This window comes from Oncorhynchus masou, chromosome 17 (genome assembly GCF_036934945.1).
Source record: "Oncorhynchus masou masou isolate Uvic2021 chromosome 17, UVic_Omas_1.1, whole genome shotgun sequence".
NCBI classification, from domain to species: domain Eukaryota; kingdom Metazoa; phylum Chordata; class Actinopteri; order Salmoniformes; family Salmonidae; genus Oncorhynchus; species Oncorhynchus masou.
The window spans coordinates 14926236-14954147 of NC_088228.1; the positions used below are offsets into that span (position 1 = coordinate 14926236).

At 43.1% G+C, this 27912-nt stretch overlaps 1 protein-coding gene across 1 annotated transcript in view; it reads right to left on the reverse strand.

Annotated features, from left to right (window-relative positions):
* Nucleotides 1-3226: 3226 nt before the first annotated feature.
* The window catches only part of LOC135558575 (phospholipid phosphatase-related protein type 4-like), a 27651-nt gene continuing 2965 nt past the window's right edge, over nucleotides 3227-27912 (reverse strand). The window contains exons 2-7 of the mRNA XM_064992473.1: nucleotides 23082-23267; nucleotides 18260-18389; nucleotides 17829-18027; nucleotides 15187-15244; nucleotides 13331-13504; nucleotides 3227-7792 (exon numbers count right to left, since the gene is read on the reverse strand). Coding sequence (XP_064848545.1) covers nucleotides 6164-7792; nucleotides 13331-13504; nucleotides 15187-15244; nucleotides 17829-18027; nucleotides 18260-18389; nucleotides 23082-23267 — 2376 coding nt within the window. The 3' untranslated portion in view covers nucleotides 3227-6163. The remainder of the gene's footprint in view (nucleotides 7793-13330; nucleotides 13505-15186; nucleotides 15245-17828; nucleotides 18028-18259; nucleotides 18390-23081; nucleotides 23268-27912) is intronic.

Here is a 27912-nt window from a genome sequence, read left to right on the forward strand (position 1 = left end):
TCGTGGTATCCAATTGTTGTAGTAGCTACTTTCTTGTCTCATCGCTACAAGTCCCGTACGGGCTCCGGAGAGACGAAGGTTGAAAGTCATGCGTCCTCTGCTACACAACCCGACCAGCCGTACTGCTTATTAACACAGCGCGCATCCAACCCGGAAGCCAGCCGCACCAATGTGTCGGAGGGTACACCGTGCACCTGGCAACCTTGGTTAGCGCGCACTGCGCCCGGCCCGCCACAGTAGTCACTGGTGCGCGATGAGACAAGGACATCCCTACCCACCAAGCCCTCCCTAACCCGGACGACGCTAGGCCAATTGTGCGTCGCCCCACGGACCTCCCGGTCAGTTATGACAGAGCCTGGGCGCAAACCCAGGGACTCTGATAGCACAGCTGGCGCTGCAGTACAGCGCCCTTAACCACTGCGCTACCCGGGAGGCCTTCTATTGCCATTTATTTAGATATAGCTATCCATGATAATAATATTGTTGCATGATTTTGTCTGGATCAGAAATGTTTGTCTCGTCCGTGCACAGTATTCTCCGTAGATGGGCAAGACCGCATTTCAAAAGTGAGAAATTGTTTCCGAGGTCAGAAACGCAGTCAGCAAGGTTTACAAACCATCACTGTTGGATATCAAATACTAGGCTTGAAGCAAGAGGACATCATTTGTTAATAAATTCCTTACTTATAACATTACTTGCGACATTGGTCGCAGAGATAGATTGTTGGTCGCATATTGTGTTTGTCCGTTAGACCAAGGCTTTGGAATACAAGTGTGAATCCTTAGCCGAGGGCTAAAGCTTAGCGCCAGGTTAACAAATGCTTGTGTGAACACAGGATAAGCTAGCCCAGGACCAGTCTTAGCCTGGGGCTAAGATAGCCTATAGCCTGGGGCTAAGAACAATGCAGTGTGAAAAGGCCTTACATGTCAACATACTGTCTCTGCTTCTGTGTCACAGGGACCTGAAAGTTTGAAATGCCTGTGTGACAGAGATACATTACATTATGATGTGCCTCTGCAACACAGAGAAATCATATCACAATGTACCATGACACAGTGATGTCATAATTCGGTCCTGCTGTTACACAGAGAAATCACATCACAAAGAATTTGATTCTGTGACACAGAAAATTTACATCACAAAATGTTACTGTGATGCAAAGATATACCATTACACCACATTATATAACTGTGAGACAAAGTATATTATATCACTATGCATCTCTGTGACACAGAGTGAGACAGAAAAATACATCACCATCAACAAACCTTTCTCTCGTTTGATATCAAACATTTATTTCAATATTTAGACATAGTCGACCTCATAGAATGGTGAAATACAGAGTGACTTCTGACTGAGACGTCTGTTTCGTTAGCAACCACGCTATCCACCAATCACCACGTCTATTCTGAATGCACACAGGCCAATCTTACAGATGTTTAATAAAGCCAACTGACCTAGCAACCATGGAAATATAATGACTAGATTATATTTCTATAAATTCTATTTCTATGCTCTCAACTCGTCACAAATACATCCTCTGCCTAAACGTCAAACATCTTCTTCTGCCAAACCTGATTTCTTTCTGTAGATATGTTGTCCTACCTACTCTACACTGTAACAGCATTGTCTGCATGGTAAAGTTACAGATTGTATTTACAGTGATAGAAAGAATGAAGAGTTAATCAATTGGTTGATTGATTGATGAATTGAGTAGGTATAAATCAAGGTACCAGCCATAACTTTCAAAAGGTGTCATATACAGAAAATAAGCATTTAGATACAGTACATATCAAATTACCATGCAGATATGACCACAGTTTAAAGCCATCATGGAAGGTACAAGTATACAGGAAAATATACAACTTTTTCCCTTCAGTTGTCGCTGCTAATATACCCTTTGAGAACTAAAAAATATGTGTAATATTTATATAATATCAATTCAGTTTCAATGAAAAAAAAGAAAACCTTGATTATTGATAGAAATGTTCAACAATATCTAAAATGTATACATCCAGTCTTACTTTTGTATTATTGTGTACAAACCAGGAGTTGGAACCAGCTGGAAATAAAGAACATTTTTCAAGGAACAGAATCAGAACCGGGAATGAAAGTGATTTATACTGTTCCGGAACATAACTCTTATTTTAAAAGGATGGGAACCATTTAATAACATTATTTTATGCTCCAGGCATGTTTTTTTCTGTCCCGCAAAAAATGCTACAAAGTGCCTATACAAAGCCCTCACTCTGTCACTCAGAAACATATTCCAGTGTCTGCCTGAATGCCAGCTGAAAGTCTTACTTTTTGATTATTTTTTTTAAACTTTGTGGTATCCAATTAGTAGTTACAGTCTTGTCTCATCGCTGCAACTCTTGTACGGACTCGAGAGAGGCGAAGGTCGAGAGCCGTGCGTCCTCCGAAACACAACCAAGCCGCACTGCTTCTTGACACAATGCCCACTTAACCTGGAAGCCAGCCGCATCAATGTGTCGGAGGAAACACCGTACACCTGGTGACTGAGTCAGCGTGCACTGCGCCTGGCCCGCCACAGGAGTTGCTAGTGTGTGATGGGACAAGGATATCCCGGCCAAACCCTCCCCTAACCTGGACAACGCTGGGCCAATTGTGCGCCGCCCCATGGGTCTCCCGGTTACGGCTGGCTGCAACAGAGCCTAGACTCAAACTCAGAATCTCTGGTGGCGTTGACCACCATGCCACTCGGGAGACCCAGCTGAAAATCTATGCCTGTGTGTGTACGTGCGTAGGCTACCTGCCCCTCCCATCTGAAGCATAGGCTACTGCAGCCTACTTACATTACTAGCGTGATTCATAAATTAGGGAGAAACATTTTTAATTGGAGAAGAATGGATTCACTATTTCAATGCTAGTTAAGGATACTATAGTAATTACGTTTCACATTGGATTTATTAACTACTAAAAAGATAAGACGTGTTTGTTATTTATTATTCTGGTGCCGTTTTGCACACACAAGCTTACAATCTAGCTCTGGTCCAACGTTAAACCAACTCTCGGAAGTTCAAAGACATTCAATGTTCCTCCATAGAAGCCTCTCCTACGTAGGTACAATTCTGTAGGCCTAATTCAGATCATGCATGTCTTAACAAGATGCCCAGTGTTTCAAGCCAAGCCACCTCCACCCTCTCTTGTTCTCTCCCCACCCGAAAAATTTCTGTCACATCGCACCCTACAGTTGTCTGTCCAATGTAAACACCTATAGCTCCATAGCAAGCTGCTCTATCCACTGATTGATGAAGTCATTTAAATATATATATATATTTATAACTTTCATTTCAGAGGTTTAAAAAGGAACAGAAATGAACGATATTAACCATTTTTGGGGTTTGAACCGTTTCAGAACTTTATTTAGCTGGTCGGAACAGTGTAAAGGAACAAAAAAAAAGAATGGTTGGTACTGTTCAGAACGAAACGATTGGAAAATAATTTCCAACCTCTGGTACAAACACAAACAAGCTCAATACATGACTTATATTGGTAATCCAAATGCAACTGGCATATTATGACCACTGTAAAAACGAGTGTAAACACTATCGTAGCTATCTCAGGTGTCATGAGTTAAGCTAGTGTTCTATGCACATAGCACTGTATATCAGGGATCTCAAACTGACGGCCCGCAGGCCTCATTAAAGACAGAATGTGGACCCGGGTGAAATGTCTTTGAGACCCCTGATGTATATGAACAGTAAGCTCTTGGCAGTTTTATAAAGGTATCAGCGTATCAGAGGCTGGTGGGAGGAGCTATATGAGGACGGGCTCATTGTAATGGCTGGAATGAAAAAAATGGTTTCCATATGCTTCCGTATGTTTGATGTGTTTGATACAATTCCATTTATTCCATTCCAGTCATTACAATGAGCACATCCTCCTATAGCTCCTCCCACCAGCTTCCTCTGCAGCGTAGTATACTATATGTACTGTAAAAGCTACACTTCCGTTCATGTATTGTTGATTGGCCCTACCTTTGCACAACAAACTGGATAAAAATCATTGAAAGGTTTTCATTGAACAATTATATTGTTCAATGGCAGCATATAACACACATAGAGTAATGTTAGAATTACAGTGCCACTAACCAATGGTAGTGTTTGTAATGTTATTTTTGCACTTACGTAGTTTGGATACTGAGTATGACTCACTTGTTTACTGTTCTATTGTGGGAGGGAGAGGGATGCTATTGCCGTTATACAATCTCTCCTCAGTCCTGAATCGTGCATGGTTCATTATCGCCCAAGGAACACTAATGTATGATTGATTTGAATCTAACAGCATAACCAAAGTTCCCAGCACAGGCTCTGCTGCCACATTGTCCAATCAGGAAAATCAAACTGGACAATTAAATCAATTATTGTGCGCATATCAATGTACCAGGAAGAGCAGCCTCTACCGAGAGTGGTTTCCCTTTTATGTCACTCATCAATAGATACATTTACTTAAAAAATATTTGAGTGCACAGTAAGTAGCATTAACAACTTGTACAGCTGTTAAACATTTTGCAGAAAAAAACTAACATTTTCTTAAACTACCCTACAGGTTGCTAATAGGAAAAAGGTCACTGTATCAAAAAACAGCGAATACTTATTAGTATACTTCGTCAAAGGCAATACAGGATGCAAAGTATAAAGTCCCTCTTAAATTTCCAGTCTTTAAGCAAAACTAATTTGATTAAGGTACTGTATCCACTGCCCCTGGTAGTCTATTAACATACTTCATTTGCTGCCCTTGTAAGCTAAGAAAAGCATGTTATACTGTTCGAGGGATACAATGTGTGGCTAAAGCACAGGGAAAGACTGGTGTGTTCACAGCGATAATTAGGATTGTAAAATGATGTTAATTTCCCCAAAATTCCCAGGTTTTTACAGAAATCCCAGTTGGAAGAACCCTGGAGTCGTGAGGGAATTCAACCAGGATTTCTGTACAACCCGGGAATTTGGGGAAAGTTAACGGAATTTTGCAACCCATGGATAATATTTGGTGATTTCTTAAAACATTGCTCTGTTATAAATCACCTGCCAAACGAATTCATATCCCGCAAGTTCTAAAAACAACAACATTGAATAAACCCATATTTGTTAAAATAGACTATCAATAATTAGTAATAAGCCAATGAAGACATCTGAATATTGTTGCAGATCAATTGGGGGAACTATAAATATGTACATAGCAAAAAATATAAAAATGTATTTTCACAATTGTCATGGTACTGTATGTCGTCTTATGAAAAGCCCCTCCAGCATTGCTATGCAGTGCAACACCCAATCACGGTCACATTACACAAGGACATTTATATGTTGCTGAGAAAGCGCACAGTACATCAATGGAAAAGGCCTACAAAACATCATGTCCATCAACTTAATACATAACCTGCATGGTTCATTGCCATCAAAGCCTCTTGCAAGTTGATAACAAATAGTATCAAATTGAAAGTTAAAACCACTATAGCCATTGTATTAAAAGAGTTAGTACTTGTGCTTGTCAAATGGAAGTTTATGTAATGAAATAAGGGTTGAAAGGTGTGCGCAAAATGACTTTGTGGCGATTATTCCAGCATCTCCTGCATTCTTAAAGGACCATTGTGTGTGATAGTGTTTCATTTTCAAATCAAAAAAGAACCATGGTGCTTGGTTGGTGCGTAAAAAATGTAAATTCAGACAAACACAGAGGTGTAATGGGTCTGCACTCAAAAATCTTTCACATAAAGCTTACTTCATTATTTAATGTTTAAAATATATATATTTTTACTGCATTTCTCAAAGAACACACACCAATATATTTAATTCGGTCCTATCAAACCAAGTCTAACAATAAACTGCTGAAAACAACAAAAAAACAGATTTTTGCAGAATGGAAAAACACTGTAGTGGCCTTCCTGTACTAGACACACTGAGCTAGCTAATGAATTATGACCTTTAGAATGGCACTGGAAAAGGTAAGCCAGCCCAGTTAACACCACTGAATCCATGATGGGTTTGATAATATACAGTCATAGCTGAATGTGTTCAATGGTCCTATTGTGGGTTCCAGACTAGACCCAGTGTAGAAGGCCACTCATGGGGGGACAGATAGGCCACCACATGGGCGGTAAGGGGGAATGGTAAGGGTAAGGGATGACTGGGGCAGCTGTTCACTCTCTATAGGCCAGTCCCAGGGTGGGGGGCGGTGTGGGGGAGGTCCCTTTGAAATAGTTCCTGGAGTTGTCTGGACTCTGACCTCTATCCGGGAGCAGGATGATGTTGCCTTTTCTCCGCAGGGTGGACTCCCTGCTGGAGGCGATGGAGAGGGTCTCGGAGGCGGCCTCGCTTCCTCCTCCTAGTCCCTCCACAGGGGTCACACGGATGGTGGTGATGCCTTGGTGGGGGTGGTGGTGGTGGTGGTAGTGAGGGTGGTGCACGTGTGGGTGACCGCCTCCCCCGCTGCCACCGCCATGCTCGCTGCCGGTGTCGGTGCCTGTCTGGCTCCTCCTGCCATCGAAGGAGCCGTAGCCGTCCTTGAGCGAGTCGCAGCTCTCCGTGTCGCGGTTGAGGTCGTTGAGCTCGAAGGCCTGGCGGATGCTGCCACGCTGCTCCTGGGGCTTCCACCTCCAGGAGCCACTGCCGTCCGGAGGCTTGATCACAGGCTTGTTCTCTGGATGGGCCTCCACCCTCACGATCCCCTGGCCGGCCTCCTGGTCCATCAGGGCCTTGTACTGGATGGAGCCTGTGCAGCTGACCACGCTGCCGTCCTCGGAGCTCTTGGGGCTGCCGTGCTGAAGCAGACCCTGCTGCTTGGACATGGTGATGACCTGCATGATGCGTGGCTGGTTAGTTAGACTGTTAGTCCTGCAGGGGGTGCCCTCCTTCAGCCACTTGGAGCGAACCGAGCCTCCCCCACCAGGAATCCCACCGCCGCCATAGTTATCCTCCCTGTCGTCATCATCCTCGTCCTCCCTACTGGAGGTGCCGCTGTTGACGTGCTCCTGCGTCTCCTCTGGGATGTGGACGAGCTGGGAGGAGCCTGGCCGGGACTGGATGGACACGCGGGCCCCCCCTGCCAGGCCGCTGCTGCCCCCGTTGTGGGGGAGGTGGTTGGACAGTGGCACAGTGCTGGCTGCCAGCTTCATGTACTGGGCGGGGATGTGTCCCTGAGCACGGAGCTCTGCCTCCAGGCCCATGGCGGATGGCTCAGAGCTGCACCTCAGCTCCATGGTCCTCTGAGGCGAGGAGGAGGAGGATGTTGAATGGTGGCGTCCCACAACCACCCCACTGTCCATCACCTGAAGAGAGAGCTTCCTGTTCTCGTTCTTGCTCTTCCACTGAGACAGCAGCTGCTTGGAGCGCGTGGAGTCCATGGAGGAGTGGATGCTGGCGTGGCGGCGAGGGACGCGGTGCTCCTCGGGTAGTGAGCCACCATGTGACCTGGGTAACGTGCTACTGTTAAAGGTCACCAGACAGTCCTGTTTACCCATGGGACTCGGCGGGGTGATGCACTCCAAATCGGCGCTGGCCCTCTTCAGATTATTCAGGGAGCTGGACTCGCGGCAGGAGGGCACCCGGGTCAGGATGGTCTCGGGGTGGGCCGCGGTGAGGCCGTCCGCGGTGCTCACGCTATTTAGGCTGTTCATGCTGTTGAGGCTGTTGGGCTGCAGGTGGCGACCTGCATTCTGGCTGACGTTGGGCACAGTGTTGCTCCTGGGGGGCTCTCGGAGTGGGGGAGGCTGGAGTTGCTGTCTGGATGTGTCCTCACTGGGCTGGAAGTTACCCACTGCATACAGACCCTGAGAAGAGGCGAGACCATGACAGCATTCATTATTGGTTCTTATCTATAACCTAAATCTATAACCTATAACCTAAAACTTATCTATAAACTTATCTATAACCTAAATCTACCTCTACCTACTGTATCTATCTACCTACAACTGTCTAAAATAAGTCTCTTTTGGGAAGACAGCATTCATTATAGGTTGAATGACCTATCCTGAACTACCTCTACCTACCTTTCCATTCCTACTATGTCTATATCTATCTATAACAAAATGGTCTCAAGACAGACATTAGTATAAAATTCCAGGATTCCATGACGTTTTTTCAAGCACTATTGAAGCACAGTGAATATACAGTATCTGACACAATAAGACATAAATAGCCTAACCAAGAGCCAAGAGACATTTGTTCAATAGGAGGACTGCAAGATTGTGACAGTGGATTTGTCTTGGTCATTGAGTCAGATAGAATGCAGCAGTCCAAACTAAACTGCATTACTGTTGGGGTAAATTACCAGTAGCACGATCATAGCCTCAAGCACCTGATTGAAGAATATTAAATGTGAGGATATTGCATGGGTTTGTGTAGGCGGTGTGTGTGTGTGGGATGTGCATATGTGATATTTATAACTTGCTATGATTCAGTACAGTCAAAGATGGGAAGTGGATTTTACAGCACATTGCTGAAATGGACAGTATCTTTCCCAATCGTAATCATGTTATGTATCTGCGCATTAAGCTGATTTAATGCACATTTCAGGTTCTCACATATCCATTACCGTATTTCCTACTTACCTACAATATTGAAATAATGTTCAAACATTGATAAAGTCATAAACTCAGCAAAAAAAGAATCGTCCCCTTTTCAGGACCCTGTCTTTCAAAGATAATTCGTAAAAATGCAAATAACTTCACAGATCTTCATTATAAAGGGTTTGTTATAAAGGGTTTCCCATGCTTGTTCAATGAACCATAAACAATTTATGAACATGCACCTGTGGAACGGTCGTTAAGACACTAACAGCTTACAGACGGTAGGCAATTAAGGTCACAGTCATGAAAACTTAGGACACTAAAGAGGCCTTTCTACTGACTCCGAAAAACACAGAAAGAAAGATGCCCAAGGTCCCTTCTCACCTGCCTGAACATGCCTTAGACATGCTGCAAGGCATGAGGACTGCAGTTGTGGCCAGGGCAATAAATTACAATGTGTGTACTGTGAGACGCCTAAGAGAGCGCTACAGGCAGACAGGGCGGACAACTTATCGCCCTCGCAGTGGCAGACCATGTGTAACAACACCTGCCCAGGATCGGTACATCCAAATATCACACCTGCGGGACAGGTACAGGAGGGCAACAACAACTGCCCGAGTTACACCAGGAACGCACAATCCCTTCATCACTGCTCACACTGTCCGCATTAGGCTGACAGAGGCTGGACTGAGGGCTTGTAGGCCTGTTGTAAGGCAGGTCCTCACCAGACATCCCCGGCAACATAGTTGCCTATGGGCACAAACCCACCATCGCTGGACTGGCAAACCTCACTGAAGAGTTGCGGTTTGTCTCACCAGGGGTGACAGTCAGATTTGCGTTTATTGTCACTGAGCGGGATCGATTTGGAGGTGGAGAGTCCATCACTTTTATTTTTATTTTACCTTTATTTAACTAGGCAAGTCAGTTAAGAACAAATTCTTATTTTCAATGACGGCCTAGGAACAGTGGGTTAACTGCCTGTTCAAGGGCAGAACGACAGATTTGTACCTTGTCAGCTCGGGGGTTTGAACTTGCAACCTTCCGGTTACTAGTCCAACGCTCTAACCACTAGGTCTGGGGTGGTGTGTCACAGCATCATCGGATGGAGCTTGTTGTCATTGCCGGTAATCTCAACGCTGTATAAATACAGTATATACAGTTGGAGTCGTTAGTTTACATACACTTAGGTTGGAGTCATTAAAACTATTTTTTCAACCACTCCACAACCTCCTTGTTAACAAACTATAGTTTTGGCAAGAAATTCGGCTTGCCACCAAAAGCACTCACAAACTTCTACAGATGCACAATCGAGAGCATCCTGGCGGGCTGTATCACCGCCTGGTACGGCAACTGCTCCGCCCTCAACCATAAGGCTCTCCAGAGGGTAGTGAGGTCTGCACAACGCATCACCGGGGGCAAACTACCTGCCCTCCAGGACACCTACACCACCCGATGTTACAGGAAGGCCATAAAGATCATCAAGGACATCAACCACCCGAGCCACTGCCTGTTCACCCCGCTATCATCCAGAAGGCGAGGTCAGTACAGGTGCATCAAAGCTGGGACCGAGAGACTGAAAAACAGCTTCTATCTCAAGGCCATTAACGAAACTTCCGGATCCGGGTTTGTGACTAAAGCCTCTAAAATTAAAATAAATTAAAATAATGCGTCTGCTCTCAAGCTTCCTTTTCTTAACAACACTGTCATCTCAGATTTTCACCGAGAGACTGAAAAACAGCTTCTATTTCAAGGCCATCAGACTGTTAAACAGCCACCACTAACATTGAGTGGCTGCTGCCAACACACTGACACTGACTCAACTCCAGCCACTTTAATAATGGGAATTGATGGGAAATTATGTAATATATCACTAGCCACTTTAAACAATGCTACCTTATATAATGTTACTTACCCTACATTATTCATCTCATATGCATACGTATATACTGTACTTTATATCATCGACTGCATCCTTATGTAATACATGTATCACTAGCCACTATAACTATGCCACTTTGTTTACATACTCATCTCATATGTATATACTGTACTCGATACCATCTACTGTAGCTTGCCTATGCTGCTCTGTACCATCACTCATTCATATATCCGTATGTACATATTCTTTATCCCCTTACACTGTGTATAAGACAGTAGTTTAGGAATTGTTAGTTAGATTACTTGTTGGTTATTACTGCATTGTCGGAACTAGAAGCACAAGCATTTCGCTACACTCGCATTAACATCTGCTAACCATGTGTATGTGACAAATAAAATTTGATTTGATTTGAAGTCGGATAGGACATCTACTTTGTACATGACACAAGTAATTTTTCCAACAATTGTTTACAGACAGATTATTTCACTTATCCACTGTATCACAATTCCAGTGGGTCAGAAGTTTACATACACTAAGATGACTGTGCCTTTAAAAAGCTTAGACAATTCCAGAAAATGATGTCATGGCTTTAGAAGCTTCTGAAAGGCTAATTGACAGTATTTGAGTCAATTGGAGGTGTACCTGTGGATGTATTTCAAGGCCTACTGTCACACCCTGACCATAGAGAACCCTTGGTTCTCTATGGTGTTGTAGGTCAGGGCGTCACGAGGGGGAGTCAATTATTTCTATGTTTGGGTTTTAGTATGGTTCCCAATTAGAGGCAGCTGATTATCGTTGTCTCTAATTGGGGATCATACTTAAGTTCTTCCTGTACCTACCTGCATTTGTGGGATATTGTTTGTGTTTGTGCTTGTTGCACCACATAAGTCACGTTTCGTTGTTTGTTTATTGTTTTGTTAAGTTTCACTGCAAATAAAATATGTGGAACTCAAATCATGCTGCGCCTTGGTCCGTCTCTTCTAACTACCTTCAAACTCAGTGCCTCTTTGATTGACATCATGGGAAAATCTAAAGAAGTCAGCCAAGACCTCAGAAAAAATATTGTAGACCTCCACAAGTCTGGTTCATCCTTGGGAGCAATTTCCCAACACCTGGAGGTACTACGTTCCTCAGTACAAACAATACTATGCAAGTATAAACACCATGGGACCACGCAGCCGTCATACCACTCAGGAAGGAGACGCGTTCTGATGTCTATTTAACAATCTGATGGCCTTGAGATATACTCTGTTTTTCAGTCTCTCGGTCCCAACATTGACGCACCTGTACTGACCTCGCCTTCTGGATGATGACGGGGTGAACAGGCAGTGACTCAGGTGGTTGATGTCCTTGATGATCTTTTTGACCTTCCTGTGACATCGGGTACTGTAGATGTCCTGGAGGGTAGGTAGTGTGCCCCCGGTGATGCGTTGGGAAGACTGTACTACCCTCTGGAGAGCCCAGCACTTGCAGGCTGTGCAGCTACCGTACCAGGCAGTGATTCAGCCCGACAGGATCTTCTCAATGGTGCATCAGTAGAAGTTTGTGAGGGTCTTAGGGGCCAAGCCGAATTTCTTCAGCCTCCTGAGGTTGAAGAGCCGCTGTTGTACCTTCTTCACCACACTGTCTTTGTGGGTGGACCATTTAAGATTGTCAGTGAAGTATACACAGAGTAACTTGAAGCTTTTCACCTACTGCACTGTGGCCCCGTGGATGTATATAGGGGTGTTCTCCCTCTGCTGTCTCCCGAAGTCCACGATCAGCTCCTTCGTTTGAATGGTTTCATTAAGATTAATCTTTAGATTAGTGCTCTCCAATCCTGGTCCTAGTAACCTATCGGGTATGCAGGCTTTTGTTCTATCCCAGTACTAACACACCTAATTCAGTTAATCAATTTGACCTGTTATTTCATTGACTAGATGAATCAGCGAGGTATGTTACAACATGGACTAGAACAAAAAACTGCACCTCCTGTCGGTCTCCAGGACCAGGACTGAAGAGCCTAGGGATGTGTCCGAAATGGCACCATTTCCCCTAAATAGTGCACTTCTTTTGACCAGAAAACATAGTGCCCTTTATAGGGGCAACGGTGCTACTGGCAGAGCAGCCTATATCTACAATAGTACAATAGTATCACCAGGTAGTGTCCATGGACCAAGACCTAGAAGATCAGTGATCTAATAGAGATATGCTAGATTTACTTGAGATGTACTGCAGATGCTGTACCTTAATTTGACCCAGTTTCTCACAAAAGGAAAATAATCCTGTAGATTATAAATAAATTATAATTAATGGACATTTTTTGGGGTGGTTGATCAAATATTTGTTTAGGGCTAATCAAGTCTAACATTTTTATTTTTTAATTGATTTTCTTTACCCAATATCCTGGTATCCAATTGTTAGTAGTTACTGTCTTGTCTCATCACTACAACAGGTCAAGAGTCCTCTGAAACGCAACCCAACCAAGCCGCACTGCTTCTTAACACAGCGCGGATCCAACCCGGAAGCTAGCCGCACCAATGTTTAGGAGGAAACACCGTACACCTGGCGACCTGGTCAGTGTGCACTGCGCCCGGCCCGCCACATGAGTCACTAGTGCGCTATGAGACAAGGATGTCCCTACCGGCCAAACCCTCCCTAACCCGGACAGCACTAGGCCGTGCGTCGCCCCATGGACCTCCCGGTCTGCAACTGAGCCTGGGCTCAAACCCAGAGTCTCTGGTGGCACAGCTAGGCACTTCAATGCAGTGCCTTAGACCACTGCGCCACCCAGGAGGCCAAGGGGAAATTAGCCTTTTTATACCTCAAATGGACTACAAATTTGCATTTCCTGCTGTGCAGGTAAATTCCTGTAACAACAGCATGATCAAATTAAGATACGGCATCTGTAGCTCTACTAGAGATCTACTGGAGCATCTCACCAGGTAGACGGCGATCCCTCCTCCGATGAGGAAGCCACAGTAGACGTCGATGGCGTGGTTCTTGAACTGGATGATGCGGGTCAGCCCACAGATGATGCCACCCATGATGAAGGAGAAGACCAACAGGGGCTTCAGCAGCTTGGAGGATTCTGTCAACGTCGCGTTGAAGTACATCTGGAGAAGAGAGGAGCGATACACTCCAGCATCCATATCAGGAAGTCACCAACTAACTAACTAAAGACTTCCTAGTATGGATTGCATACAGCTAATAATTCAGCTGTCTTCTACACAGTTATCTATAGACACTGTATATCCAGTTTAATTAAGGACTCTACTCTGAACAAATTGTTCTTGTCTGTAGAGAGGCCTGGAATCAATATACTATAAACAAAGGACTTTTAACTTCAAACGGAGGTAGCCCCTTGTTCGAAACTTGATTTGCATTATGACTGCAGTCCAATTCAATCATTACAAGGATGACTCAAGTTTTGGAGAACATTACAACCTTTTACTGCAGTGGGCTGAATCAGCGTCACATGGAGTGTTTCTTGGTAGTCTTAAACCAATCTACTTTGAAAAAAAAGTTTAGACCTCACACACATGGTTATGGGCTTGTACCATGTCAGATATAGAGTTGAAATGTACTCCATTTTGAGTTTGCATCCCAATATATACACCATATATATAAAATGTATGTATGTAGACACCCCTTCAAATGAGTGGATTTGGCTATTTCAGCCACACCCATTGCTGACAAGCGAGCACACCGCCATGCAATCTCCATAGACAAACATTGGCAGTAGAATGGCCTTACTGAAGAGCTCAGTGACTTTCAACGTGGCACCGTCATAGGATGCCACCTTTCCAGCAAGTCAGTTTCTCACATTTCTGCCCTGCTAGAGCTGCCCCTGTCAACTCTAAGTGCTGTTATTGTGAAGTGGAAACGTCTCAAAGCAACATTGGCTCAGCCGGAGAGTGCTACCTGTCTCAATGCATAGTGCCAACTGTAATGTTTGGTGGAGGAGGAACAATGGTCTTGAGCTGTTTTCCATTGATCGGGCTAGGCCCCTTCATTCAAGCAAAGAGAAATCTTAACGCTACAGCATACAATTACATTCTAGACAATTCTGTGCTTCCAACTTTGTGGCAACAGTTTGGGGAAGGTGCTTTGCTGTTTCAGCATGACAATGCGCAAAGAGAGGTCCATATAGAAATGGTTTGTTGAGATCGGTGTGGAAGAACTTGACTGGCCTCTACAGAGTCCTGACCTCAACCTCACCGAACACCTTCGGGATGAATTGGAACACCGACTGCGAGCCAGGTCTAATCGGCCAACATCAGTGCCCGACCTCACTAATGCTCTTGTGGCTGAATGGAAGCAAGTCCCTGCAGCAATGTTCCAACATCTAGAGGAAAGCCTTCCCAGAAGCGTGGAGGCTGTTAAAGCAGCAAAAGGGGGACCAACTCCATATTAATGCCCATGATTTTGGAATGAGATGAGCAGGTGTCCACATACCTTTGGTCATGTAGTGTACATCACATAATAATTAAATATAACAAAACCGTTTGACATAAACACCAGATTTTCTGCATTTTCTTATTGTTATGTTATTTAATTATGAAATTACGCCCATGAGGCCTCTAGAGGGTGATTTTGCTATTTGACTGCAGGAAGCACAGTGAAAATCATCATAGCGCAGCATCCAGTGCACTTGATGAGAACCAGTTATACCAGATTGCTGTGAGGCAGTAGACAGAGGAGGCATGTGTGTGTGTGTGTTTCTGTGTGTGTGTATGCGTGTGTACCCCTACAGTATGTGTGTGTGTGCATGTGTGCTTGTAGCTGGATTACTTACAGAGATATAGACAGCAGCGAAGGCAGCCAGAGTAGCATGCTGCGAGGGAAAGGACTTCCTAGAACGACAGGGGAGGGAGACAGACATTTTAATCTTCTGCTTGAGAGACGGTGAGACAGACTCTGAAAGGAAATCCACCGTAAAGGGTACAACCCATGATCGCATTGCCACAGCAGTGAGTTGGTTTTATTTGCCCCTCAAATCACTGACCATATTATAAGCAGTTTGAGCACATACGCATAGCAGGCTTTTGTTATATACCAAGCATGAGCTAGCTTTCCAGCAAGGAATAAAGTCAACAAATAGCCCTTTATGTACTTTAATAATAAAATTACAGCCAATCTGATTTCAGGGCTGTGCTGTAGCCCCCATTTGTCTATGGTCCAGACCCACTTGTCTACTAGAGTTTTCCAAACCCTACATCATCTGTACAATACAAAAACAGCACCCTTAAAGGACTTAAAAGCGAGTTTTGTCTGACAACTGAGGGACTTTCTAATATCGATGCCATATTTAGGGCAAATGTTAACAGGCCAACTTCCCTTCATGAGAGGCTGGACAGAACAGAAGACACACAGTATACATTCCGCATATTGATGAGTAACAGGAAGTGACAGCCGTGGTAAGATCTGAAAATGATAGCTGTGAAACGCTCAGCTGCCTGGGCTGTGTGTGGGTGCAGGCAGGTCTGCCACAACATTCCCTGTTTCGTAAGTGCACGGGGGATGAACTGAGTGGGTTGTAGAAACACCATCTTCAGTTTTCCTCGCTCTGTTCTCATTGCGGTACCAGCAGACCGTAGCTAGGACTGCTACATTGTTCAGTGAGTCAGACACAGTATTCATTATGTTAAGCCAGTAACTTGGTAGAGAGTGGAGACATTAAGTGCCTTTAACAAACTAATGTCTCTGAGACTGGTAGTGAGTCACTCCTGAGGTAGAGGCTACTATGGGTGTTGTTTTGCAAGCTTGCGCTGTTGTTAACATTACACTGTTATTAACATTACACTGTTATTAACATTGCTAATGAGCATTTTGTAACATCCCACCGGGCAAAAATTGGTTGAATCAATGTCGTTTCCACGTCACCCCTCATGCTTTAGTATTCACTTTAGTTTTTTTTGCAGATTGAAGTCTACAATATTTACTGTAGTATACTGTAGTATTACAGTTTACTATAGTATAAGTACTGTAGTTAAAGAAATTGTAGTGTATACTATAGAAATGACTGTCGTGTTTTTGCACACTGTAGTATACTGTAATATTTACTCTAGTGTTTTGTGGACTGTAGTATAGTGTAGTATTTATTGTTGTGTTTTTGCGGACTGTAGTACAGTATACTGTGCTATTTACTTTAGTGTTTTTGGGGACATTACTGTAGTATTTACTAGTGTTTTTGTTTTATTATCTTCAGCATAGAAGTGAGGGGGATGCTTTCTCCTTGAGGAAACCTAGTGAAGAAATGCAAAAAGAGCAAATCTTCCATAAACAGTAGGTCTGAATGGATAGTTCATAGCTTCTGCTCTTTTCTATAACCTGTAGGGAACACAATATATTGTCTATACTTGGCATGCAGGCTTCTCATCTACGGATGGCACAAATTGGGATATGGGAGAGTGGAATGAGCAGGGGATATGCAAATTAAATACTAGTATTTACTATAGTCTTTCAGTGTTTTTGTGGACTGTAGTGTTTTTGCAGATATTTTATTTTGTGGATAATACTGTAGTGTTTAGTATTTTACAGTATAATACAACATTCTATAAAGAGTACAATACATGATCGAGGGATACTACAGTATGTAGTAAAGTATCCTACCGTATACTACAGTTTCTGTATACTACTACAATATTTTTTACTTTCTGAAGGCACTGTATACTGTTTCAAACTTTACTACATTACAGAGGTATGCTAATGACCATATGTGGTAACCCACTAGAGATGACTTTGCAGGCCAAGCTCCAAGGTTAAGTTTGCCCTAGGTTCTAATCTAGGATCAGCTTCCCCTCCACTAGTCCTAATCGTAACCATTAGTGGGGAAAATGCAAAACTGTCTCGGGCAGGGGTGGGCAAATGTTTTGGCTGAAGAGGCCACATCAGGATTTCAAAATATAGCAGAGGGCCGCACAGATTTATATTTGGGCTGATTTGTTCATCAAAAGCAATTTACGTGTCAGAAAAAGGGCAGTTATTTTAAAATACACAGGTCCATTATAATTTCTGTCAAGTTTCAGACATTCAAGAGTGGCCTGGAGTGTTTTTCTAATAATACCTCCCCCTTCAAATAAAAATAGTCATACTTCCCGCGGGCCGTATTTTGCCCACCCCTGGTCTAGGTGCACCTTCACCCTACACCTGTTTCCACAGACACATTGGAGATTATTCATAAATGCTGACTGCCATGGTCAACCACATGTTCTACCAACCATCTAGTTTCTCCTGAGGGTGATGGTGCATGCGTCATTCGAACCTCTATGCATATTTTAAATACATTTTCAGAACAGTCTGGTTTACTGGGCCCGTATCCATAAACTGTCCAAGGGTAGGAATTCTGATCTAGGATCAGATTTTCCCTGTCCATGTAATCTTATTTATTGTTACTTGTTTATTAACGCAAAAATTATCCTAGATCAGCACTCTAACCTGCCAGAGTTGATGACGGCTGGGTCTGCTCCATCAGAACAGATGTCCTCTATGATGAAGGAGCTGTCGTCACAGGTCATGTTGAGTATGGTGTAGTTGGGTTTACACACTGTCAGGAAGTAGGGGGTGTGGTAACCCGTCGACAGCTGGATGATGTCAGTGATGAGAGCCGTGATGCATAGGCCAAATACATGGACCCCTGGTAGAGAGAGATGGGAGGAAGAGGTGAGAGACAACCCGCAAAGGTGGGGACAGAAAGAGGGAGAGCAAGGGAGATATTACTCAGCTAATCACCAAAAGACAAGACAAAACACTATACAAAACATGTGGCTGTTCACTACACAGCTAGGTCCCACAGAGTTTATGTTTTGTGAAGTGAGATACACCATATGTTTTCAAAATGTCATGATTGAGAAAATATCAAAACTTACCAACAAACCGAACAGCTCGCCGTATATACGAGTTGAAATTGCAGCCGGCTGCGTTGATATTGGCCTCTGTTTTGACCCCACTCTTTTTCCTGGACAGACAGCAATACAGGATACCTTCTCCTATCATTATCTAGGGAGAGATTTGACAGAAAGGACAGACAGAGTGAGGGTTTAATTCCTGTATGTTGAATAATTGGACCAAATAATTTATTAATAGGAGTGCAATTCCATTCCTGAATTGACTGGAATTTAAATGGCAATGACACTAACTGACAGATAAGTTATTCATAATCTCAGTTATGAGTTGCCTGTGGATAGCAGCAGCTGTTAGGGAAGGAGAGATAGCTAAAGTCAATGCAGGGCTGCTCCACCACCTAAGCCTTCTGTTGTGAATCAGCTAAAACAACTACAGTATGCGCCTATGACAGCCTGAAAATGAGGCAGCTACACTAACTGTCTGCATGTGGGGCAGCTACGCTAACTGCCTGCCTGTGGGGCAGCTACACTAACTGTCTGCCTGTGACACCTGACGCCATGCTGAGGTAGAGATCTGTTACAACAGGACGGCAGCTGCGACAAACCTTAGACAGCTAGCACGTACCATCTCACCTGCTGGAGAGAAACAACTGACCTGTGTGGAAACACAAAACGTCTCGTTCGAACCATCTAACCAGTGTGTGAGATTTCCCTTGGCACATTTTTTAAATATATATATATATATATATATATATTTTAATTTCACCTTTATTTAACCAGAAAGGTGGCCAAATGAGGTGTTGTCTTTGGGGATGATCAGTGAGATATACCTGCTGGAACGTGTGCTACAGGTGGGTGTTGTTTTCATGACCAGTGAATTGAGATAAGGCGTAGCTTTACCTAGCATAGACTTTTTTTAAATATATATTTAAAAAAATGTTTACCCCTTTTTCTCCCCAATTTCGTGGTATCCAATGGTTTAGTAGCTACTATCTTGTCTCATCGCTACAAGTCCCGTACGGGCTCGGGAGAGACGAAGGTTGAAATTCACGTGTCCTCTGATACACAACCCAACCAAGCCGCACTGCTTCTTAACACAGCACCATCCAACCCGGAAGCCAGCCACACCAATGTGTCGGAGGAAACACCGTGCACCTGGCAACCTTGGTTAGCGTGCACTGCACCCGGCCCGCCACAGGAGTTGCTGGTGCACGATGAGACAAGGATTTCCCTACTGGCCAAACCCTCCCTAACCCGGACAACGCTAGGCCAATTGTGCGTCACCCCACGGACCTCCCGGTCGCGGCCGGTTACGACAGAGCCTGGGCGCAAACCCAGCAGCTGGCGCAGCAGTACAGCACCCTTAACCACTGCGCCACCCGGGAGGCTACCTAGCATAGACTTATAGATGACCTGGAGCCAGTGAGTCTGGCAACGAATATGTAGCGAGGGCCAGCCGACTAGAGCATACAGGTCGCAGTGGTGAGTGGTATGAGGTGATATAGTAACAAAACGGATGGCACTGTGATAGACTGCATCCAGTTTGCTGAGTAGAGTGTTGGAAGCTATTTTGTAGATGACATCGCCGAAGTCGAGGATCGGTAGGATAGTCAGTTTTACTAGGGTAAGTTTGGCGCCGTGAGTGAAGGAGGCTTTGTTGCGAAATAGAATGCCAATTCTAGATTTGATTTTTGATTGGAGATGTTTAATATGAGTCTGGAAGGACAGTTTACAGTCTAGCCAGACACCTAGGTATTTATAGTTGTCCACATATTCTAGGTCGGAACCGTCCATGGGTGGTGATGCTCGGCGGGCGCGGGCAGTGAACGGTTGAAAAGCATGCATTTGGTTTTACTAGCGTTTAAGAGCAGTTGGAGGCCACGGAAGGAGTATTGTATGGCATTGAAGCTCGTTTGGAGGTTAGTTAACAGTGTCCAAGGAAGGGCCAGAAGTGTACAGAAGGTACACATAGGCACGCCCTCGCTGAACAACTTAGTATTCATTGTCAAATTTTGTTACTGTTCTTTAACAGCCTATGTTTTTTATTTTGATTCTAGGATCAATTACTACTGTATAGCCTATACATGCCTAAACATGTGCGTTCGGCACAGTAGGAGGCACATGACATTTACTAGGGCATTGCTTGCATTTACTTTAATGATGAGAGGATCAGTGAGTGGGAACAAATTAAACAGGCAGTATATATAGTCAAGGCAATCATATCTCCTGCTGCAGTGTAGTGATGTTATATAGATGATACTGCATTTCTTAAAGAAGGGACCCAATATGAAGTTAAGGACTCAAGGAGAGCGATAGGAGTTGCATTAACCATCATAGAACATGTTGCTAGAGGCAAAGCCATTATACTGAAAGGTTTTTAGTATGGCTTTGTATTATATGGCTGTCTGTAGTTTTTGTGTGTAATACTAAAGACGACCTAGTGACCTATTTCTTCTCAACAAAAGGAATTGGATTACAAGTCGCAGCTAAATATCTGAACCGTATCCAAGTTGCCTGCGAAGCCAGTGTCATAGTGCGATAACGGTGTCATAGCTAAAGTCAAAGAAAGCAACATAGAGAAACCAAGTGTAATCTGTGTGTTTCGACCAAACATCAAAACCAAGTCATTCAAGCATAAACAAAAACAAGAAAACCCTTCACTGGGAAGCTGTTTTATAAGTCATAAAATCTATCTGTCTGTCTTTCTGTCTGTCTGTCCCTCTGTCTGCCTGTGTTGATGTTCTGACAGTGGCCCTAGGTGGGCGGCAGTCCAATTGAAGCTGACAGCGCCAGCTAAACTGTACGGGCCTGAAAGACAAGGCATGACACTGCAAGAAGCACCACCCCACAGGTTGCCTAGGTGATAACAGTCGAAGGAGAGAAAGAGAATGTGTCGCCGAGTGAGACGCAGTCAGGGGAATATTTGCTGAGGAGCATTGAGAGAGAGCAGCAGCAGAGTGATGCTAAGAATTGTACAAATATAACATGTCCAATTAATGGATAATTGTATGAATATAACACATCAAATTAATGGAGAATTGTTTGAATATAACACGTAAAATTAAATGGAGAATTGTATGAATATAACACGTCAAATTAATGGAGATTTAGGGTGATCATCAAACAGCAAAATCAGGACATTATATTTTAGGCCAACACTTTTCATAAAAGTCCATGGGAAACTGTCTTGCAGACACCTTATAGTTTGCTGTTTTCTCACATTACTAGTGTATAGAATACAGAAGACACCATAGACAGAACAACATAGAGATGTTATCTTTATAGAAGATACTATTACAAAACCATGACCTTTAGCAAAATGATGACACTTGACCCCTACACCCAAGAGCAGAACACTTCTGGAAGAGTGAGATATTAAATATTAAAACAATGAAAACCTATTCTTAACTAGACCCTAAAAGCAGAACCACTCTACAAGAAAAGAATCTAGGGAGCATACACTTCCCTCAGAAGTGATCCCATTGCCTATGAGCGAATTCATCTGCATGAGTAAACACATCTGAGCATACTTTAGGGAGAAAACCCTTCTGATTAATCCAGGAAAATGAGAATGCTAAATTATTAAATGTGATACTTTTTGGAATGAACCCCAGACATTGTAAGCAAACCCTTTGGATTCTCCCTGGACCCTTAGGAGTGAACTCTCATTCAGCATGAATAAACCATAAGATGTGAGCACTGATAAGTGGATGAACCCTTTGGAAGGAACACACTGAGTATAAGGACATGCTGGCCGTGAGTAACCCTTAGAAGTGAAATATGAAGAGTGAATTTTGCTGGTACACTAAATATAGAACCCTTAGAGGGGGACTATCCACACTCACAGAGAGTAAACCAGGACTGAGTGAGTTTGCCAGCAAACAGGCCCTAAAGCCTTAGATGTGATCCCTTGGTAGTGCAATTAGGGTCCCTTGAGAGTAAGAGCACACTGCTGTTATGAATTTAAGATGTTGACACTATTCTCAGCATGCTCTGGTGAATGGAGAGGGTGAACTCTGATCCGGAGAGTAAAACTGATCCTAATCTATTTGATCTATTGGTATTGCCTTATAAATAGTGGAATCATGATGCTTGTCTTGGGTCATGTTCATTTGGCACCAACGGAATACATTTGACTTAAACCAGGAGTCACTATCTGGATTTGTCCAACAAGATATGCTAATTTCTGTTTATGGGATGGAAATAGCTATTTCCACCATGCTGATCCATTGGAGTGTGCTAGATAACTAAAGCTTATTTTATTAAACTCCATTGTTGCACGCACTGCATTATGCATAAAATATGTGCTTTTCACTGTCTATGAAAATATAGCTTTGAACCTCATAATCTGTATGCATCTTATGTTTTTCTTCATGGGTTCGTGCAGGTGACTGTGCATCATGACCTCCCCAGACAAATTGGTAGAATAGTTAAAATATGTGTTGGAGGTTGAAATGGGAGACTGTGCTAAGTTTCTTGGGAGGAGGCTGAGCCAGTGCTATAGCAGCTGGTCACATGCAGGAACACATTCAATGAGTTATTGCTTTTATGCTTCTTGTTTTATGAAGAACGTATGCATTTTCTACATGTGAGTTAAAATTCTTAAATACATTCCATACATCTGTTGTTTGTCATGAACATCCAGGAGGATGGATTTTGCTATAAAATGCTGTGGCTCAAATCCCCTCGTTGAGTTCTCAGTGATCACCTCCAGGGGTGTTTACCGACCAGCTCCATTACTGCACTAATTAAATAATAAAGTTTGATTGTTTTGAAGAAATCTAAAAGTCTCTCCTTTTGATTACAATAATTCCACCACAGGAATGAGGTTTGTGGTTACACTGACCGTGGCTGCAGGTCCAGCGAAGGCCAGACTGAAGAGAATGAGGAAGGGGATGGCCTCCTGAGCGGGCTCGATGTAGGGCATGCTCAGACTTCGGTCATTGCAGCTGTAACCTGACCGCACCGGTTTGAACACATCTGTCAGCTCCAGAAAATACAGACTGACCACAGAGGAGGCCAGGATGGGAAGCTAGAGAGAGAGAGAGAGAGAGAGCGAGAGAGAGGGAAATGTTAGAAGCTGTCTTAAGAACATATGGCGAGCAGCAGACCGAAAACAGACTAACATTAGAGCACTGTCAGACAAGCCATCCAACAGACATCCCACTATTCTTCAAAATTACATCCTTCCTGAGTAACTCTCATCCTTCCTGAGTGATCCTCATCCTTCCTGATTAATCCTCATCCTTCCTGAGTAATCTTCATCCTTCCTGATTGATCCATATCTTGACCTGAGTAATCCTAATCCTTCCAGAATGATACTCACCCTTCCTGAGTAATTCTCATCCTTCCTGAGTAATCCTCATCCTTCCTCAGTAATCCTCATCCTTCCTGAGTAATCCTCATCCTTCCTGAGTGATCATCATCTTTCCTGAGTGATCATCATCTTTCCTGAGTTATCCTCATCCTTTCTGAGTAATCCTCATCCTTCCTGAGTGATCCTCATCCTTCCTGAGTGATCCTCATCCTTCCTGAGTAATCCTCATCCTTCCTGAGTGATCCTCATCCTTCTTGAGTGCTGAGGACTTTTAAACTATAATTTTCTTTCCAGACAGAGCCACAAAGGATCAGAAAATGCTTCCATTCAGTGGCTTAATAACTTGAACTACAATTTAATTTGGCAAACTAAAAAACATAAAGGATACAATAGGAATACGTGGTTCTATATTATACACAATTGTAGTAAGAGTGATTGGACCCCAATTATACTTGTAATGGCTAACATAACAGAATGGAAGTCTCTATATAAAAGATTTACCCCTAGCACCTGTTGATGACCAACTGAGTTACTTAATGTTTATACTCTTATCTTTTCTTATTGTTGTTGCATTGTCGAGAAGGGACCTGCAAGTAAGCATTTCATTGGACGGTGTATACCATGTGTATCAAGTACATACCACTAATAAAACTTGAATCTTGAAACTGTTACCCAAGCACAAAAACACTGTGTATCGCAGAACATGACCTGAACATAGAGATCATACAATGGGTTACAGTGGCTTATGAAAGCACAGTGGTTACACAGGGTGGATTTTCCATTCATTCTCCATTTATAGTTCTCTCTACCTCAGCAAAGCAAAGCAATTATCTGAGTGTTCTGTGAGAACTGAATTTCTACAGCAATTACACAGACAGTTTCCATATGCCTCTTGCCAATGGTGATTACAAATGATTACAACAGCAACAGAATGGGATAGCATACGATCTGTTGAGGATCAGTATGGGCACGATGGAAATGTTAGCTTACTACAGCTGACCAAAGGCATCTTCAGGAGCTACATTTACAGATCTTACATGAGTGAGATCAATGTTCTCTGTTGGGGACGGGGGTTACAGTACGTAACTCTTTCAAGTAAATGTACACAAATGGCAATTTCTCACACCAGGAGTTTCTCGCACCGGGTCATAAGGTAAGGAAAAACTCCTGGCCCTACACAACTCCTCCCTCTTCCCTCCTGAGGCTTTCTCCATCATGCACTGAATGATGGAGACTAAGGGTTCAATTAAATCAGATCTGCTTTAGCCAATATCCACATGTCGGAGGTGGAACTGCGTTAGAGCTGTCAAATCCACAAGGGGCTCCCGGCAAACTAGAATTTGAGATGTATTCTACACTTCCAATAGGCTCCTAATTATTTCACTGCATCTCAGTGCAAGAGGTGTCACTACAGTCCCTGGTTTGAATCCAGGCTGTATCACATCCCATCATGATTGGGGTGGCAGTGTAGCCTAGTGGTTAGAGTGTTGGACTAGTAAGTTCAAATCCCCGAGCTGACAAGGTACAAATGTGTCGTTCTGCCCCTGAACAGGCAGTGAACCCACTGTTCCTAGGCCGTCATTGAAAATAAGAATTTGTTCTTATAAAGGTAAAATAAAAATTGGAAGTCCTGTATGGCAGCGCACAATTGGCCCAGCGTCGTCCGGGTTTGGCCGGAGTAGGTCGTCATTGTAAATAAGAATTTGTTCTTAACTGACTTGCCTAGTTAAATAAAGGTTAAATACATATTTCTATATAGCCTAAACTTTCTCTTTCTGAACTTGTAATGGGACGGGTGTAGGTTCGTGACAAGCAGCTGTTCCCTGATTTGACAGCTCCAACGCAGTTACACCTCTGACACTGCCAGCTATGTAGGTGTCGCCTACTGCCCGTTAACGTTTGATCTGATTGAATCACTAGTTCTATTAGACTAATTCAGGTAATTTAAGACTCCAACCAGAAGGAATTTAGAGCCAACCCAGTATGGGTCAATGGGTTATTTCTTCATGCAGTTTCCAACCTGCTGATATACCAGCGCTATAAACGATAAGGTCTTGCTTAAAATTATACTGGCATTAACAAAATAATGAAGAGGATCATCATGATTGATATAATGCTACAATAACTGGTTCAACTAACGACCACAACAGCTGACAATGCCCCTACTACTATACTACTACTAGTACTATTAATACTATACTACTACAACTACTATACTACTACTACTACTGATGCTAATAAAGCTACTACTATACTACTACTACTACTATACCCTACTACTGCTACTACTATACCACTACTACTACTACTACTACTACTACTACTACTACTACTGATGCTAATAATGCTACTACTATACTACTACTACTATACCCTACTACTGCTACTACTATACCACTACTACTACTACTACTGATGCTAATAATGCTACTACTATACTACTAATACTACTATACCCTACTAATGCTACTACTATACCACTACTACTACTACTACTACTAAAACAACCAAAACCAGAATTTTGACCTACTATTTATGAGCAAAAGAATAAACGAACATAAACAATGGCATCAAAATAATGCCTCTAGCAAACTATTGGTATAAACCTAATCACAAACAAACACCTTAGAAGCTGTGCTACATGAATGCTGCCTGGTTGCCCACCACACTGATAGCACTTTGCAATCTTGTGCTCGTTTAATAAGAGCTTAACATGCAAGTCTGTTCCTGCATCTGTTTGATTACTGACATCCAGGTGTCGGCTTTCTGCTTGTTGTGATGACACCAGTTAATTTACTATATAATTGAGCTCCATGAAGCAAATAATTGAATGATGATCTGCACGGCCATCTTGCCTGTCACTAAGCAGTTGTAAAGGATCATCCATCTGAATAGGCTGAAGGTAAGGAGGAACAGTAGGTTGTCCCCCACCAAAGGGAAAATGACAAAAATGCAATTCCAGTAAATCTGGAAGGCTCTGTTTGAGCAACCATTGTTTTTAGCCACTTCTGCTGTAGTTATGTAGCAAAAGTTGAATACTAACCATAACCATAGAAATAGGAATCCCCATTCAAGTCAATAATGCCATGATGGATGGCATTCTAGCGTTTCTATTTCTATGACCATACACTATTTTTAAGTTATTCAACATAATTTGAGTTCATGGTTTCCAGAGATAATGTTTTGTATTTCATTGCAATCCTATGATAGAAGAGACTGGGCCACCAGGGCAGCTCGCAAGATCAAGTGTCTAGCCAGTGATTTAGGTCCCAGGGTTTGACACTTTTATAATCCAATGATCCCCCATACTCTCCCTAGATGGAGTCTCTCTCTCTCTCTCTCTCTCTCTCTCTCTCTCTCTCTCTCTCTCTCTCTCTCAGGGAGCAGATCCATTGTCTACCAAGGGCTATCCTTCTTGTTGATGTCACACTTAGACAGAGAGTTAGCCTGCATTCATGTCCTGTTGAGGTTCTTTATGTTTACTGAAGCATAGCAAACACAGTCGACATATTCAGCTAAAGAGGGTAGAGGGAGAAGTAGAGGATGGAGCAGAGAATGCTGCTTGGTGCTCAAATTAGACATTGTGCACCACTGTGTGGTTTCTCCATTTTCATTACTCGTATTTTGTTTTCCTCTCACTCACAACACTTGAGTTGTTATCGAGCAGCACTGACCTTGATGATAGCTGCTTTACTGACGAACAGTTCTACTTACTATGACTGATATCTTGTTGTCTTACCTCGCTACAGTTGAAGTGGGAAGTTTACATACACTTAGGTTGGAGTTATTTATACTTGTTTTTCAACCACTCCACAACTTCCTTGTTAACAAACCATAGTTTTGGCAAGTCGGTTAGGACATTACTTTGTGCATGACACAAGTCATTTTTCTAACAATTGTTAACATACAGATTATTTCACTTATAATTCACTGTATCACAATTCCAGTGGGTCAGAAGTTAACATACACTAAGTTGACTGTGCCTTTAAACAGCTTGGAAAATTCAAGAAAATTATGTCAAGGCTTTAGAAGCTTCTGATTGGCTAATTGACATAATTTGAGTTAATTGGAGGTGTACCTGTGGATGTATTTCAAGGCCTATCTTCAAACTCAGTGCCTCTTTGCTTGACATCATAAGACAATCAAAAGAAATCAGCCAAGACCTCTGAAAAATAATTGTAGACCTCCACAAGTCTGGTTCATCCTTGGGAGCAATTTCCAAACGCCTGAAGGTACTACGTTCATCTGTACAAACAATAATACGCAAGTATAAACACCATGGGACCACGCAGCCGTCATACCGCTCCAGAAAGGAGACGCGTTCTGTCTCCTAGAGATGAACGTACTTTGGTGCGAAAAG